Source organism: Gobius niger (genome assembly GCF_951799975.1).
Source record: "Gobius niger genome assembly, chromosome: 9".
NCBI lineage: Eukaryota > Metazoa > Chordata > Actinopteri > Gobiiformes > Gobiidae > Gobius > Gobius niger.
Window position 1 is genome coordinate 6,886,385 of NC_136860.1, and position 17,255 is coordinate 6,903,639.

The 17,255-nt window shown below is 40.6% G+C and overlaps 1 protein-coding gene across 1 annotated transcript in view; it reads left to right on the plus strand.

Moving 5' to 3' along the window:
• Positions 1 to 6,364: 6,364 nt before the first annotated feature.
• Positions 6,365 to 17,255, plus strand: part of LOC306967716 (mitogen-activated protein kinase kinase kinase kinase 4-like) — a 60,459-nt gene continuing 49,568 nt past the window's right edge. The window contains 1 exon segment of the mRNA XM_079562857.1: positions 6,365 to 6,463. Within this exon segment, the coding sequence (XP_079418983.1) occupies positions 6,449 to 6,463 (15 nt within the window). The 5' untranslated portion in view covers positions 6,365 to 6,448.

Here is a 17,255-nt window from a genome sequence, read left to right on the forward strand (position 1 = left end):
ATTTTTTGTCATTTTTCCGTCAATTTTTTGTCAATTTTTTGTGACATTTTTGCCACTTTTTCATCAATTTTTCGTCACTTTTTTGTCAATGTTTTCTCACTTTTTTGTCACATTTCCATCATTGTTTTCGTCTCAGTTTTGTTGCTATTTTCACAGCTTTTTTTCCAGAAGCTTTTGGACTGGGGTAAAGCCAAACCGGAGAAAATGTGCCCGGTTCAGGTGGGAGTTAAGGGGTTAAAGCCACACCGCGTAGAATATTACCCAATAAATAAAATTGAAATACAAGCATTTATTTTATGACACATATTTTCATCACAGAAAAACACCTCATAAATGTACAAACAAACATTTATGAGGCTCACCCCTGCTAAGATATGACTAAACTTCACCAGGAGTGGGTACGTCTCCAGCTCGTCTCCATGGAGATGTGAGGAAAGGCAGTAGATTTTAAGATTCAAACAGGTTAGTTTCTCATCCAAGTCCATTCTTTTATTACACACTGCAGTAACAGCATTTTCTGTGTCATTAGGAGCATGTTTTGCCGCAACAGTATAGTCCAAAATGTTACGCAGTGTACCTTTAACGTTACGATGTTGAGGAAAAAGTACAAACAGACTCGGATGGCAGCGTCATATGAACTGTTAGTGAACTGCAACATTGATTTAGTCGTCGATAAGAAGTTAAACACATATTTTTTAGATTAGTGAACTAGTAAACTGGGGTATTTTTATTGCGCTTGAGATTCAAACTAAAAAAAAACAATCTTATAATGACCATCTTTGAACAAAACCTTCCTTTGATTCATTTATTTGATTATTTTTAACAAACTGTTTGTCCCGATTAATGAATCATAGTGAGTTTGTCCTAATCAGCCCCATCGTCAAGCAAGGATTGTTAGCATTGTTAGCTCGCTAGTTGTTGTTAGCGTAATGGGGCCATTTCGACTCACTTCTCTTCTCCAAAGTTGTGAAACATGCTTAAAAAAACAACGCATCATTGTGAGTTTGTCCCAATAGGGCTCTTCCAGCATGCGTGTCGGTGAACACAATGGCGATATTAGACAGGGTTTTTGCCTGTGAATGACAGACTGTGTTCGATAAATTGGGTTTTTCTCAGTAAATCATGCCTAAAAGCTGTTGTGTGGTTGGATGCGCCATTGTTAGGGGCGACAGTGGCGCAGAATGTAGAGCGGGTCGTCTCATGATCGGAAGGTCGGGGGTTCAAATCCCACTTCCAGAAGGTGCACACTGTCGTTGTGTCCTTGGGCAAGACACTTCACCCACATCGCCCCCAGTGTTTGCGTACACTGGTGTCTGAATGAGAGGATGAATGGGTGAGTGGATCCTTGCTGTAAAGCGCTAATGTAGGTGGAAAAAGCGCAAATAAGTTGAGAACATTTACCATTTTGTCGGAACGGCAGCTACCAATCTTGTAAACTGAGTAAGATAAGATAAGATGACCTTTATTGATCTCACAATGGAGAAATTCACTTGTTACATTCAGCTCTCAGAAACACTCAGTAGGTGCAACATTGACTTAATGCAAACTATTAAGTAGTAAATACTGGTATCTTATACACAATGACTACCAAAAACTTTAAGGGGCCGAAAATAGACAATAAAAAGTGAAAATAAAAAGACTATGATATTGAATTGTTAGCGTTGTTAGCAGGCTAGTTGCTGTTTGCTAATGTGCCGGTAACTCACTTTTCTTCCACTATGTTGTGAATAGGGCTGCAACTAACGATTATTTTGTCATCGATTAATCTTTCGAATATTTTTGCGATTAATCGATTAATCGCTTGGCTGTGAATGGTGTAGGAAAATTTGATTTTTTTCCCCACAAAAATGATCACATAACGCTAAAGTGGCGCCGCTTGAGAACATGTTGATGGAGGAAACTTAAAGTGAATGTTTGTTGGAGGCTCTTGGCGCTAATTCTGCTTCTGATTGGATGACGGATATTTATGAAATTTACAATATACAAAACACTACAGACCCTTTCTATGTAAAACAAAGTAGGTTTTCATCAAAAATGCTACATTTTCATGTCATTTTTGCTCTATTTGAGTCTGTGTGAACCAGAAAACGAGTAATGGATTACTTAAATAGTTGTCGACTATTTCAATAATCGATTAGTCGTCAATTAATCGATGAGTCGTTTCAGCCCTAGTTGTGAAACATGCTTTTAGAAACTCAGTGAGTGAGTTTGTCCCAATTAGTCGAGAAGAAGAAGAAGAAGAGGAACTTGGACATGGTCACAAAGTGCTTTACATGAGACAATTGTACATTCTCTCCACACTCGGTGGTGGTAAACTACGTTTGTAGTTTCAGTTTCCCCTGGGGGAGACTGACAGAAGCGCTGTCGCCACTGCACACGTCTGCGTCATACATTCACTCACAGGCATCATCCATCTTGGCCTATTGTACATGTTTTTAGTGGTAGGAAACCTACACAGACACGGGGAGAACATGCAAACTCCACACAGAAAGGCCCCGTGCAGGTGGGAATCAAACCCTGGACCTTCTAGCTGTGAAGCGAGAGCGCTAACCGCTGCGCTACCTTGCCGACCGATTAGACTCTGCAGCCCCATCGTAAAGCAAGAACTGTTAGCATTGTTAGCTAGTTGTTATTGTTAGCCTAGTGGTTCCGGTACCACTCCCTTATCTCCCTTACATTTGTGAAACACTCTTGTAAAATCATCCTAGTAAAGAATGGGAATGTTTTGGGCGGAGTTAGGAGGAAAGTTGGGAATAAGTTTAGACCAGGACTAGCTGTTCAAACTTACCCAGCGACTCCCTCTGTCACGGTTTGATAATGGGCCTTTAAGCCACTCCTGCTGCGCTTTCTGTGGGGGTTTTGCTTTTTCCACGCTGACTTGCTTTTGCGCTGGTCGTGTGACCGTCTGGTGACTTGAATAAAGTTGAAACAGTTGTAAAAGCGTGAAGGATTAATGAGCTGACTTCTCTTTCTACACCCTGTGCTTTTATACGGCGAAATGAGATACCCTAGAATGCCATACGAACGGGCATCTCGCAAAGGAAGGTCTTGTTTAGGCATTTAATGTCTGTAATGAGGATGCAGTAATGTCCCATGCATTTTAAAACACGTTTGTAGAGCACCAAACTACAAGGTTAGCAGTTTATGATAGAGTAAGTGTGTGGATGCTGGATGTTTTGTTGCTCACTACTATGCTTTTGTTATTTGTATGTAATGCCGAGCAGTAAAACGAGAAGCGAGAGTATTTTTGAATTAAGGCGAGACGCTGCAGGTGACACTAGGGATGCGCAATTAATCGAAATTCGATTACGATTTCGATTACAACAGTAAACGATTACAAAATTCGCATAATCGCAAAAAATTGATTATAATTTTCTTTTTTTTTTCAAATTTTTTTATTTTATTTTTCACACAAAAAAATCCAATTTTTTTTTATTTTTTTTGCAAAGCAGACTTGCGTTATTTCATAGCACTGGGATTATTTTCCCTTCGCTTTTCACGTGCCATGGCTCATGCTTTTGCCTGACATGAAAACAAACGGCGCTGTTTGAGGATGTCATCAGGCCGCGCTGCTCAGTTTACTTGTGCAGGTGTGAGGGCCGGCCAGCAGGGGGCAGGTGTGAAACAGGGACCTCTCTTTAATCAAGGCGTACTTGAAATCATTTGTACTTTTATGACTGTCCAGAAAACATAAAGTGTAGTGTAGTGTTTTGATTAATAATAAATAAATACAGATACTTTTTTTTTAAAGGCAAGAAATAATCGTTTGAATAATCGTGATTTCAATTATGACAAAAATAATCGTGATTATTATTTTTTCAATAATCGAGCAGCCCTAGGTGACACATTGATTTTTGCAAGATATTAAAAAAAAGTCAGATCTTGTCGATTTGGGGGCGATTCGTTCGGCAGACATGTGCGCCGTAACCTTAACTTCGACTTGAAATACGTAAAGCTGGTGAAAGAGCGTGTAATTCGATATTTTCCCAAAAACACTTGCGCCCTAGAGTCTCATTCTGTAAGTGAGAGTTTGGCGGGTGGCCCTCACCCCCTCATCACTCAGACCCCGCTCGGAGCGCGCACATTTGTGCTGACTCGCTCTAAAGTTTGCTCTCTAATGTTTTTCCGTCTGTCTGAGAGATTGTGGGGCTGTGGACAGAGATGAGGTCATGGTTAGCCCCAACAGCTCCATAGATCTGCACAAGTCATCCCGGCTGCTCCAGTGACTGCCACCGGATTGGTTATGGAATGAAATGAGTTTTGTATTCCTTTAGTGTACTGTAGTGTACACTGTAGATCTCATTATAAAGCATTGGTATCAGTTTCATGAACTTGCAGGACAGATTTTTAAGCATTTTGGTCCAAGTGACTGAAAAGTGACCCTGCAAAATTGTGAAATGTGCCTATAAACGTGTCCCTGTGAAGAACTGGGATGCTACAAATATGCTGACATAAGATTGGGGATGAGTTTGTACCTCAACCAACAGTAAAATTTGGTGGTTTCCCCTTTCATTGTCTGAAATAAAAAAATAATGTATAGTCCCTTTAAGATAGTATAGATACAGACGGCATCTCGTCATAGAAGGGGGCGTGGCCTCACCGACGGGGAAAGTAGAATCTTTAGGGAAACTCAATTTTCCACTCTTTTTAGCCATTTTCTGGTGGAATATGAACTTATTTATCACATACAAATAAACTCATTTCACCCATTTGGATATTTTCTCACAGCAGATTGTTCTGTAAAAGTGAAAAAACGGCCGTTGTAGCTAGCGCTAGCTACCCGTTAGCATTAGCCCGATGCTAACATGTAGCATCAGGTTAGCATTCTCCGTTATTTATGTATTTATGGGCTGTTGAACCACTTTGTTCTGGTATACAAAAAATACGCTGCATGCCGTTTGCGTCACACTTTTCTCTGATTGGTTAAAGGGATATTTCAGGATTTTTGACATAGGGCCTCATTTCCCACTTATCCAGAGTGTTGCTGATTTCTGGAGATATTTTTTTCTTAAATTCATGCAGTTCTTATATTTCAAGAGTTACGTGGTGCTAGGCTAGTGCATGTCTATGGTATCAGCTAGCCTGCATTAAAAACAGTGTGACCCGCTCCACAGTGTACCTGAGGCAAATCACTTATAACGCCAGACTAACCATATAAATGTTTGTGTCGATAGAATAATTTTTGGAATATAACTGACCTGCATCACATGAATGATCGCATTTTGAGGGACTATTTTCTAGCAGATCACTCCGCCGCTGCGTAGCTTATACAACCACGAAGCTGATGCTGCTCAAACATAAGGTCTTTTAAATGCAAAATGGTTAAAATTATTCTATGGACACAGACGTTTATATGGTTAGTCTGGCGTAATAAGTGATTTGCCTCAGGTGCTCTGTGGAGCGGGTCACACTGTTTTTAATGCAGGCTAGCTGATACCATAGACATGCACTAGCCTAGCATCACTTATCTCTTCAAACAGAACTGCATGAATTACAAAAAGAAATATCTCCAGAAATCAGCAACACTCTGGATGACTGGGAAATGAGGCCCTATTTAAAAAATCCTGAAATATCCCTTTAATACGCTTGTCAATCAAGCCCATTGGGAATTAGTAGAAATCACTCCTGATCCCAGACTACACATCTTTCTAAAGAATAGGCCAGGCTAGTCAGAAGGACGGATGGTTAGGGCTCTTAAATGATACCAGTATGGTATTGAAAAAATGAAAGTAGCAGAAATTTTTCCCCATTTTCCCCCCCAAATGATTCCCCATTTTCTGGTTTGAGATTACAAATTATGTAGGGCAGGTGCTGTTGTATATAGTTGTCCCGCTATTACTTATAGGCGCCTTGTAGTTTACTTTTGCATTTTGTTTCACTCTCGCGTTTCAGAAATCGGCCCACAAATCACCTTTAATATCGTTACCGGAAGTCAATGAGCTGGCCCCCCACTGATCCATCTAAGATCCATGTTTTTTTTGTGCCAGAAAGTTTGCCGTTCGTCTTCTTTCCTCCCCTCCGCACTCAAACATGACTGGATCCGGCACGAGGGTAATGCTTTCAGAGACAACATACCCAGGCCCGAGTTTGGAGATGGTTATTAGCAAAAATCTCATTAAAATTCCTCAACAACTCGCTCCAGGCCCGAGTCAGTTCAGGTGTCTGCTTCTCCGACAAAGGAAACGCGATCACCTCCCACTCACGGCCTGGCCGCTCACACTCTGACGAATCGTTTTCCATCCTCTGTCTCTGTTCATCTGCACAAGCTCTGCCAGAGCACAAGCAAACAAATGAACTTTACGCCTCACGTTTTGACTTGCTTTTCTTGTTAGATGTGCCTTTGCTGTACGATGTTGCTTTTCCTTTCCTTGTTGATTTCACTCACGTCTGTCTCTCTCCTCCTCAGGGCCGACATGTCAAGACGGGACAGCTGGCGGCCATCAAAGTCATGGACGTCACGGAGGTCAGTGTCTTATCTCAGTCTGTCTAAATGTGTGTGTCTGAGAGTATCTGATGGACGAGGCGAGGCCGGGTCCAGACTCACCGTGTCCTGTTGATTCACATCCAGATTCTGGACGATCTGTCTCTTCTGAGGAGCTCACAGTAGAGCCGCTGCTCCTTCATTTCTCTTGGATGAGTCCTCAGTAGGGTTGTCAAAAAAAAGTTTCCCGATACTAAAAGTAGTATCGAAGCCAGAAAGTCATTTGAGCAGGTATCAATACTTCCTTTAACTTTAGCCTAGCCGCTTCCATTCCTTTACATTAGTTAGCATTGTTGATATTAAAGGAATAGGCCACCGTTTTTACATACTGAGATATGTTCTTACCTTAGCTTTGACGAGTTCTTTAGGACCTGTCTGGTCTTCACCCGTGCCTTCAGTCACGTAAACACAGCGCAGACGACGTTAGCATTTAGCCTCTCCCTCTCTCCTCTATAGCTCCAAAACAGGTCAAGATAGAAGCTACCAAGCTCTTCCACGTTTTCCCTATTTAAATATGGTTACGTGAAGTGTTCCACTACAAAGTATAATTACACAAAATTAAACAATGTGGATTTTCTAAGCGGATAAAAGGGGGAGCTATATTGTAAGGCGTAATAATACCAGGAGTAGTTCGAAATCCGCGCAGTAATCTTCACTTTACTGTGCGGATGCCAAACTACTCCTGGTATTATTACGCCTTACAACATATACTGTTTAACCCAGGGGTGTCAAACTCATTTTGGGTCGCGGGCCGAAATTCAGCTCCCACGGCGGGTCGTGGGCCACATATAGTAGAGAAATAATAATAATAAGCTGTGATTTGGTCAAAACCCAAACTTAACTGTAGCTTCATTAATACACTTGTACACTTACACTTGTATTGCTACAAGCCTGTGTCACAAGTTCCTCAAAGTACTACATAGTAGTTATTATTCATTTACTCCACACTCGGTGGTGGTAAGCTGTTATTGAAGCCACAGCCGTCCTGGGGCAGACTGTCCATTTACCACGTGGCTGTATAATGTGTTCAAATCCTGAGCTCTAATTATGTCAGTGCCCTCTGCTGGACAAGTGTGGAACTCTTTCCTTTTTTACATTTAAGGCCCCCTAGTGGCGAGAATGAGCTTTCTGGTTGTTCTTTAAAAAATCATAACTCCTCACAGGAATGGGCGAGAGACTTTATATACTCTGGAATTTATGCTCTACAGGACAGGGGCTGGATTTAATCCTCTCGCGGGCCTGATACAGCCCACGGGCCGTATGTTTGACACCCCTGGTTAAACCTTAGGGTCATGGGCCAAATCCAGTCAGTAAATAGTTTATATTGTACTTTTTGTCGCCTAGTATAGTTTTAACATTTGACTATGAATATTGCAGCTGAAAATGCAAAACCTTGAGAGAACAAATCAGACCTTTCCTCACAGTGGTAAAGCCAAATGTGCTACTATATTGTTGAATGTTCTGAACTGTAGATAATACAGCGAGGATGGAAAAAGAAACATCACTGGGGTATTGTTTTGCCATGATATCAAAAACTGTGAGTGGTGAGGTTTTTTTTTTCAGTATCAAAATGCAGTTTGACATTTTAGAATCGTGACAACCCTCGTCCTTGGGGAGGTGATTCAGACATGTCCCACTCAGAGGACCCCCCGCAGCAGACCGAGGACAGGCTAGAGGGCAAGCTGCGACCTAGCCCTTTCGATCCAGGCCCACAAAACAACTGAGTGAACAGGGAGAAAACCACCAGTTTTCAATGACATTAAGATAATGCAGAACTGCTGCTGTTGTGTTGCTTTTTTCAGTGTCCTTTGAGGCGATTACAGTCGATTTGAGAATTTAACTTGTTAATTTAACTTCTTCTCTCAAAGACGAGGTCATGTATATATTCAGAGTTCTGTAAAAACACCTCTACAGTACACCGCCGGGTAACTACCAACACATCACACACTGTTTTTAACTGCTGGATTGTGCACCGTTGCGAGCAGAGGACGTGCACATTGATCATTTCCAGTTCGAGTTTCCTGTTGTGTGAGTGGTCGGTGTTATCTGGGCTGATTCCACTGCTCGGTGTGAACGTGCTTGTGCAGGGCATTAGTGAATGTGGTTGAACCGACGTTTCCCTGCCGCGATCGCAGATAACACACAGCCACGTTCTTACACTGATCACGCCGTCAGGACTTTTACAGTCTTTGTCTGCAGACCGTGGTGCTGCAGGACTAACCCAGTGTCTCCAGCGTTGTAGAGGACTTTGTTGCTGTTTTAATCAATGTTAAATCAAAATACACCAGCCCTTCCCAAGTCCACTGCTGCGGCCCCATGTATTCATCCAAACACCCCACCAGCAATATGAATTAATGCTAAGAATATGGAACGTTTACCTGATGTACATGTCACTTTACACATAACAGTGAGTAACGACCTAATACAGATTATACAAATGCAATTACACATGATTTCAAACTCATCTTTAGTTTTTTTTACTCCACTTTGGGAACATATGAAGCTTCAGTCCTTCAGTCCTTAAGAGTAGGGCTGCTCGATTATTGAAAAAATAATAATCCCGATTATTTTTGTCATAATTGAAATCACGATTATTCAAACGATTATTTGTTGCCTTTAAAACAATCCATCAAAAAATGACAAAAATCCATCAAACAATGACAAAAATCCATCAAAAAAATGACAAAAATCCATAAAAAAAAGACAAAAATCCAGCAAAAAATGACAAAAATCCAGCAAAAAAAATGACAAAAATCTAGCAAAAAATAACAAAAATCCAGCAAAAAAAAGACAAAAATCCAGCAAAAAAAAGACAAAAATCCAGCAAAAAAAGACAAAAATCCAGCAAAAAAAAGACAAAAATCCAGCAAAAAAAGTGACAAAAATCCAGCAAAAAATGACAAAAATCCATCAAAAAAAAGACAAAAATCCATCAAAAAAATGACAAAAATCCATCAAAAAAATAACAAAAATCCATCAAAAAAATAACAAAAATCCATCAAAAAAATGACAAAAATCAATCAAAAAAATGACAAAAATCCAGCAAAAAAAAGACAAAAATCCAGCAAAAAAAAGACAAAAATCCAGCAAAAAATGACAAAAATCCAGCAAAAAAGTGACAAAAATCCAGCAAAAAATGACAAAAATCCAGCAAAAAAAAGACAAAAATCCAGCAAAAAAAGTGACAAAAATCCATCAAAAAAAGACAAAAATCCAGCAAAAAAAAGACAAAAATCCAGCAAAAAAAGTGACAAAAATCCATCAAAAAAAGACAAAAATCCAGCAAAAAAAAGACAAAAATCCAGCAAAAAAGTGACAAAAATCCAACAAAAAAAAGACAAACATCCATCAAAAAAGTGACAAAAATCCAGCAAAAAAAATGACAAAAATCCAGCAAAAAAGTGACAAAAATCCAGCAAAAAAAATGACAAAAATCCAGCAAAAAATGACAAAAATCCAACAAAAAAAGACAAAAATCCAACAAAAAAGACAAAAATCCAACAAAAAAAGACAAAAATCCAGCAGAAAAATGACAAAAAATTAAAATTAGGAAAAAAAATGTGAAATTAAAAAAAAAAAAAAAAAAAATTGGAAAAAAAAATGAAAAAAAAATTATGATTGATTTTTTGCGATTATGCTAATTTTGTAATCGTTTACTGTTGTAATCGAAATTGTAATCGAATTTCGATTAATTGCACAGCCCTACTTAAGAGGCTCTTCACTGAGGGAAACAGGACACATAGTGAGTCCATACATGCTGTGCAGAGCTTGGAATGTCAGGGCCGTTGGTCTGGCCAGTGGGTTGATTTGGGATGAAAATGGGATCAGCAGTCGCTAGTGGTGTTTGAATGTGGTTACGGTAAAGCACTGTGATAGTTCTGGGAGATGTGGTGGAACAGGTCCATTTGTTTCCCCATTTTCCATTATGATTGAATAAGAATTCGGTCTAATATGGTTTATGGGGTTTATGTTTTATAATAAACCCCGACAAAGGCTCTTGTTAAACCACAGTTTGTAATAATGTTCTGCCTTGTCTAATAAATTCTCTCAACTCAATTTGTAATCAAACCACTGCACACTATGAAGCAATTAGTAAAGCATTGAAACACTCCATCATGTTTAAAGGGGGGGTATTATGCAAAATCAACTTTTTCAAGCTTTACATCATGTTATTACGTCATTCCCTCATTAAAAACATGCCTGAAGTGTTGCCTTGGCACATTCACATATTTTTGAGTAATCTGTAAAAACTCTGATGGCGGCCATTTTAGGGATAGGTTTGCCTGAGTCCTCCTAGGAACGCCCCCACCTCCCACACTCCGAGCTTTTGTCACCGGCCGAGTAACCAACCACTGCTCCTCAGCAGAACCCCCTCCCCACTGATGCCACAGACAGCGTGTGGAAGGGGCGTGTCTGAAAGGGTCAGAGGTTCTTAAAGAGACAGAGGCCGATTTCAAGACATTCGCTACAGCCATTTTGAGAGAGCAATTTTATACAAGGCAGTTATTCTAATTTACTGCATTTACAGACCAACAGAAGGTTTGGTCATCATTGTAGTGTGATATAGACTGGTGCTATGTGATTGAAAAAAGCGTAATACCCCCTCTTTAAGACATTTACTAGGTTTACTAACCATTGTTAACATGAATGTGTATCTCACCACAGAGAGTACAGAGCCATGTGCACCATCTGTGTCTGGTTAAGGTCAGGGACTGTGTGGGCAGGTTTATAGTGGAGTCCCGACAGAACAATAAAATCACCACTATTTAGCTGCTGATAAATCAGTAACAAATAAACCAAAGAGCTTTGTAAATAAGTATTTAAGTGTTACCACACATTTTATTGCTTCATTTTCATTATTGAAAAATTGTTACAGAATGCGGCTCCACACTCTCCACAGTGGCACTATCTCACTCCACACGCTTTTCCATTTTGTTTTGCCACAGGAGAAGGTCCCATCTCCATAAGTGAGATTGACCAATGAAAATGGATTTCCACAGCCCGCGCCTCTAAAGTGCGTGTATTGTATTTTTGATGGTGCGGACTGGTCAGTGGAGCAGTGAAAGTGGACACTATGAGGATTATGCAGTGGTCACTGTGTGTGTACAATGTGTAGTTTTACTTTGGGACATGTGACTGTGCCTGACCCACATTCACACACACTCATCTGGACTGGTCAGTCACTTAAGCTCTACGTCACGGCACTGACTTCAGCGCAAACGGTGTTGGTTCTGGATTGACTGTGAAAGTAGTTCATCAAAACGGAGATTCTCAAACAACTATATACGTTTAGTTAGTCACAGCCAAGTCTCAAAACACACCGCAAATCCATGAAATATGTTTGTAAATCTGTAGGACCGTGTGTTTTCGGTCGCCGCCGCGCTGTTAGTTAGAATCAATAAAACGACCCGCCCACTCTCTGCAATACTGCCTCGTGATTGGCTCAAACCACTGCTGGTTCGGACTTAAACCAATCAGTGCAGACTGCTCCAAATGGATTCTCATGGGTTTACGAACTGGAGGTCGACCTGGCTGATATATGGGTAATTAACAGTGTTAATTTTGACAACATATTTTAATTTAGTTTTAGTCTTAAAAATACATTTGACAAAAATGTAATTAGATTTTAGTCTAGTTTTAGTCAAAAAAATATCTTCAATTTTAGTCTAGTTTTAGTCGACTAAAATTGAAGTAATTTAGTCGACTAAATTAAGACGAATTTAGTCGACTTTGCATTTATAATATTCATTATAATCATATTTAATCTTGTTCCTCTGCTTCATGGAGCTGCTCCACATGAACAAAGCTTTATTTAAATTTAATTTAAATTTAATATATTTAAATGATATGAGCCTCTTTCAGACGGTCAATAGAAGTTTGGATGATTTTAGTCTCTTCTTTTCATTTTTATTTAGTCTTATTTTAGTCGACTAAAATATCTGGACATTTTAGTCATAGTTTTAGTCTCATGAAAAACTTTTAATTTAGTTTTAGTCCAATTTTAGTCGTCAAAAATATCACTTTGACTAAAATTAAGACTAAATATTTTAGTCGACGAAATTAACACTGGTAATTAATAATATGGGCTATATGATAGAGACTTCCCACAACTTCCTTGGCCTCAGGGGAGCTAAGAAACATGGCGGTGAAAGTCTGTCAGAAATTTGTAGAGGCTTGGACGTGTTATATTTAATGTTGCAGACTTTTGCTTGGAGTTTTGGAACCATAAGAGATAGAGGGCCCGATCTTGAGTTTCTAAAAGTATATACTATATAACGTATGTGCTGACGAGGTGAGCTCTGTGTAATGTTCGGCTTCATTCCTGATGCAGTAATAGTGTTGAACAGGAGCTGGACATGGGCCGGACAGACACCAGTGGCCAATGGCAATGATATGTTCAACAGCGGCCCCTCCCTGAGCTTTTTCCTCCAACAGACCAATATTTTGTGGATGGAGCATTTGGAATCTGCTGATTTTTGTCTTAAAGTGAATAATCAGCCCTACACCTGATTTTTATGTCCAAAGTCATTTGTAACTTTCAAAGGGACGACTTTATCAGCACATTTCACAGCTTGCAGTGTCCCTTCAGGGTCATTCACAGAAATGCTTGAAAACTCGCCGGCAAGTTCATGAAATTGCTTTACTATTCGATGCACAGTGTTATTTGCACAAACATGACAATAAACAAAAAGAGGACACATTTCCTTCCACCACCGGAGCTAACATCAGATATAGTGCGTTTAAAAAGCTTCAAACACAGTATTATAGAAAAGACATTTATTGAAATTGGACAAAAAGGACGGCATCAGCCTTAGAAAAAAACATATCAGTTGACAAGGCAAAGCTAGAGAAATGCACTTACTACTGGAGACGCAGTGGCTTTGAGATTCATTCCGCCACAGCAGCTGAACCATCAGCCGCCTCAGCCTCTCATGTCCTCCTCGAGATCACCACATCTAGGCTGTGTCACACTACTCACTATATAGTGCACTATGTCGCTATTTTGTAGGGGTGTCCGAATGTCCAGAGAGAAAAAAGTAGTGCACTCCAAATTTCCCGCAATGCATTCTGAAAAGTAGTGAGCAGCGGTGGTCACTAAACGGGTCAATATAGACCACAATGCATTGCGAGAGTCAGAGAAGAGCCTGACGGTGACTGGTTTTTGAACTAAACAACGCAACTGAATGAAATCAGCTGTTTCAGTCGTGTGTTTGTATTTCACATGAAAAACCACTTGAATATTTAAAAAAAAGAAAAAGAAAAACTGCTAACGTTAGCTGCTAGCCTTTAGCTCGAGCTGGTAAATGACCGATCGCTTCCTCTCTCGGACAAAAAGGCTTCATTTACGTAAAATCCATGTGAAATAAAGTGTATCTGACTCGTATTTATCCATAAATATTCCACTGTCTCATGAGTTTGGTTGGTCTTTATCGGTTGGTTTTTTTTTTTTGTGATGATTTAAATGTCAAATAAAACAATTGTAAAAGTGCCAAAACGGTCGTTCTGTTTCATAAAATAAGTGTTTGTAACAAAAAATATATTCTGATATGAAAAAAGAAAGAAGTCTGCACGCCGCAGTGCCCGTGACGTCACGCAGCTCAGAGAAAGTAGTGGCTTCTGTCTGAATCAGTGGACTACATAGTCGACTATATAGTGCGGGCCTATGTAGTGTATGAGGGGTTAGGGACTAGGGTGGACATTCAGACACAGTCCTAGACTCCAGGGGAGATATTTTTTGTTTTGTTCGTATATAAGTGAAAATAAACTGACCTGGTTTCTTGGAGCTCCAAGTTCATCCACAAAAAAAACTGATATCAAATGCAGCTCATCCTGTATAATTGATTGCGTCCCACGCGAGGCCCAGCGCTTCAGCAGATAACTAAAGGTTTGAATAGTGACCGGTGAAACGAAAGGCGACACCAGTATTGTGTGTGTGTGTTGGGTGTGTGTGTTTGTGTGTCGTAGTGGAAGTGAAAGGTGATCGTTTGATGGACAGACGCTTTGTTTTTCTTTCCTTCTCCTTCGAGGTCTGCTCCTGTGACTGAGCAGGTTCAAGCAGAGGCCACTGGGGCACGGGGGGAGACCAGCACTGTGTCTGTCTCTACTGGAGAGTCATGTGACGCAGTGAATACAGCACAGCACCTGAAAAACTCTGCTTTACGCTCCAGGCTCGGTCAGCTTTAAACCGCAGAGTGTTTATGTGTGCTCTTAGGTGTCGTCAGTGCAGAACCAGCATCCTCATACGGGATTGGAAGTCTTAACAGGCCAAGCAGAAAAAGTTCTCTCCCTCATTTCGACCTCTTGTATCCAGGATCTTATTACAGAAGAGTCGCTTCCCTCTTCACCAAGACCCTGAGTCACGTCACACTCATGGTAGAGCGATTAAGCACAACACGGCTGCACGATTTTAACAAAAAATTATATTTCATATACAGCCTATGTTTTATTATTAATGCAATTAAACATCAAGTTGTACTACTTCTAAAACTGCTGTTGCTCATCACGGTACACATTTATTACATTTCAGCTTCATGCAGCAACGAGATGCAAATCAGCAAGAGGCAAAGAGGCATTTTATGGAGCTGTCAGATAAACATCACAACTTTTAATCACTCTCAAATAAACAGCTCTCAATGTCAATGTCATCTTTATTTATATAGCAAATTTACAACAACGCGAGGTTCACTTACAGGGATGAGCAAAAAGACACTGTCAATGTGAAAAATAGAGAGTAAAAGAGACAAAGATAATAAAGTATAAAAAATGCAGCTCAACTTGAATCAAAACTCCAATGCTTACAGATGTATTTTAAGGGCAGTTTTAAAAGTTGCATCTCTCCATCTCCCGCCTGTGCTCTCGCTCGTGGTGCATTGCTAAGGGAGCAAACGTCAAGTAAAATGAACTCTGGCGGCTACTTTAACACATTTTCTGAATCACAAGCTGCAAATCGCTGCTTGTTTTATGAAGCTCTGCCTCATATGGATTCTCCTGCAGCCTCTTTTGATTGTCCAGTGAGGCTCGATAATTCTGATTCTGATTTAACTCAAATAGCAAAGGTGCTAGGCAGGAAAAAACAACTCAGGCTTTTAGGTTACCACAGCAGCCAGACCTCGATATTGATGCGATAAATAATATCATGAGGTGACAGATTTAATCACAGATTATAGATAAGATGAGTACGACGAGTATTTTGCTTCGCTTAAACCTAAGAACCACCACCTCCCTGTCAGTGCTGCAGGCTCTGGCACAGTTATAGTCCTGAGTCAGCCTCGCTCTGACAATCCACAAACAGTGAATGATTTATGCGCAGAGCGCCCTACCCACATTCACTACAAACTACTTACATGAGATCCCAAAGGCTTCTGGTCAGAATCCTCTGTCAGAAACCACGTTTCCCATCATGCACTGTGGTTCTGGTCATGATGGCGCCTGGTCTCTCCCCGCTCCCCTGTGGTCTGCCCCTTGATTTAACATTGTGTACCACTCTAATTGTTAGTTGGTCAGTCAGTAGAATGTGCTGATGTCCCTCTCTCGGATGGAGCAGGAGCTGTGTTTGCGTATTAACTATGGTGTTTTCAAAAGAAATCTACGAAATGAAAGGAAAACTTAAAGAATCACTGGGGGAAAAAGTTTAACCTGATCATTTATGTTAGTCACAAAGGCCATTATCTCTCTGCATTCATTTGACCACACGAGACATGAAAATGATTTGAAACTCATCGGATAGTTCACTTTGAAAGGTGAGCCACCAACTTGTAACTTGACTTGTTCAGGTCCGTCTTTGATTCGAGACTTGACCTGTTCTTGTCCATCTTTGACTTGGGACTTGACCTGTGCTTGTCTGTCTTTGATTCGAGACTTGACCTGTTTTGGTCTGTCTTTGATTCGAGACTTGACCTGTTCTGGTCTGTCTTTGATTCGAGACTTGACCTGTTTTGGTCTGTCTTTGATTCGAGACTTGACCTGTTCTGGTCTGTCTTTGACTTGGGACTTGACTTGTTCTTGTCCATCATTGATTCGAGACTTGACCTGTTCTGGTCTGTCTTTGATTCGAGACTTGACCTGTTCTTGTCTGTCTTTGACTGAGGACTTGACTTGTTCTTGTCCATCATTGATTCGAGACTTGACCTGTTCTGGTCTGTCTTCGACTTGGGACTTGACTTGTTCTTGTCCATCATTGATTCGAAGCTTGACCTGTTCTGGTCTGTCTTTGATTCAAGACTTGACCTGTTCTGGTCTGTCTTTGACTGGGGACTTGACTTGTTCTGGTCCGTCTTTGATTCAAGACTTGACCTGTTCTGGTCTGTCTTTGACTGAGGACTTGACTTGTTCTTGTCCATCATTGATTCGAGACTTGACCTGTTCTGGTCTGTCTTTGACTGAGGACTTGACTTGTTCTTGTCCGTCTTTGATTCGAGACTTGACCTGTACTGGTCTGTCTTTGACTGGGGACTTGACTTGTTCTTGTCCGTCTTTGATTCAAGACTTGACCTGTTCTGGTCTGTCTTTGACTGAGGACTTGACTTGTTCTTGTCCATCTTTGATTCGAGACTTGACCTGTTCTGGTCTGTCTTTGACTGGGGACTTGACTTAGTCTTGAGACCACTAACTTGTGACTAACGTCCACCTTCCACCATTAAACACACAGCAATGCCCAAAGCCCACCAGGACTGAATGACAATGAGCAGCTTCAGGAGACGGAGACGCGCCGGTGAAGGACAGAGCAAAGGAGACCGTTCTGTGGAGGCGGTGAGGGACAGGGGAGACACAGAGG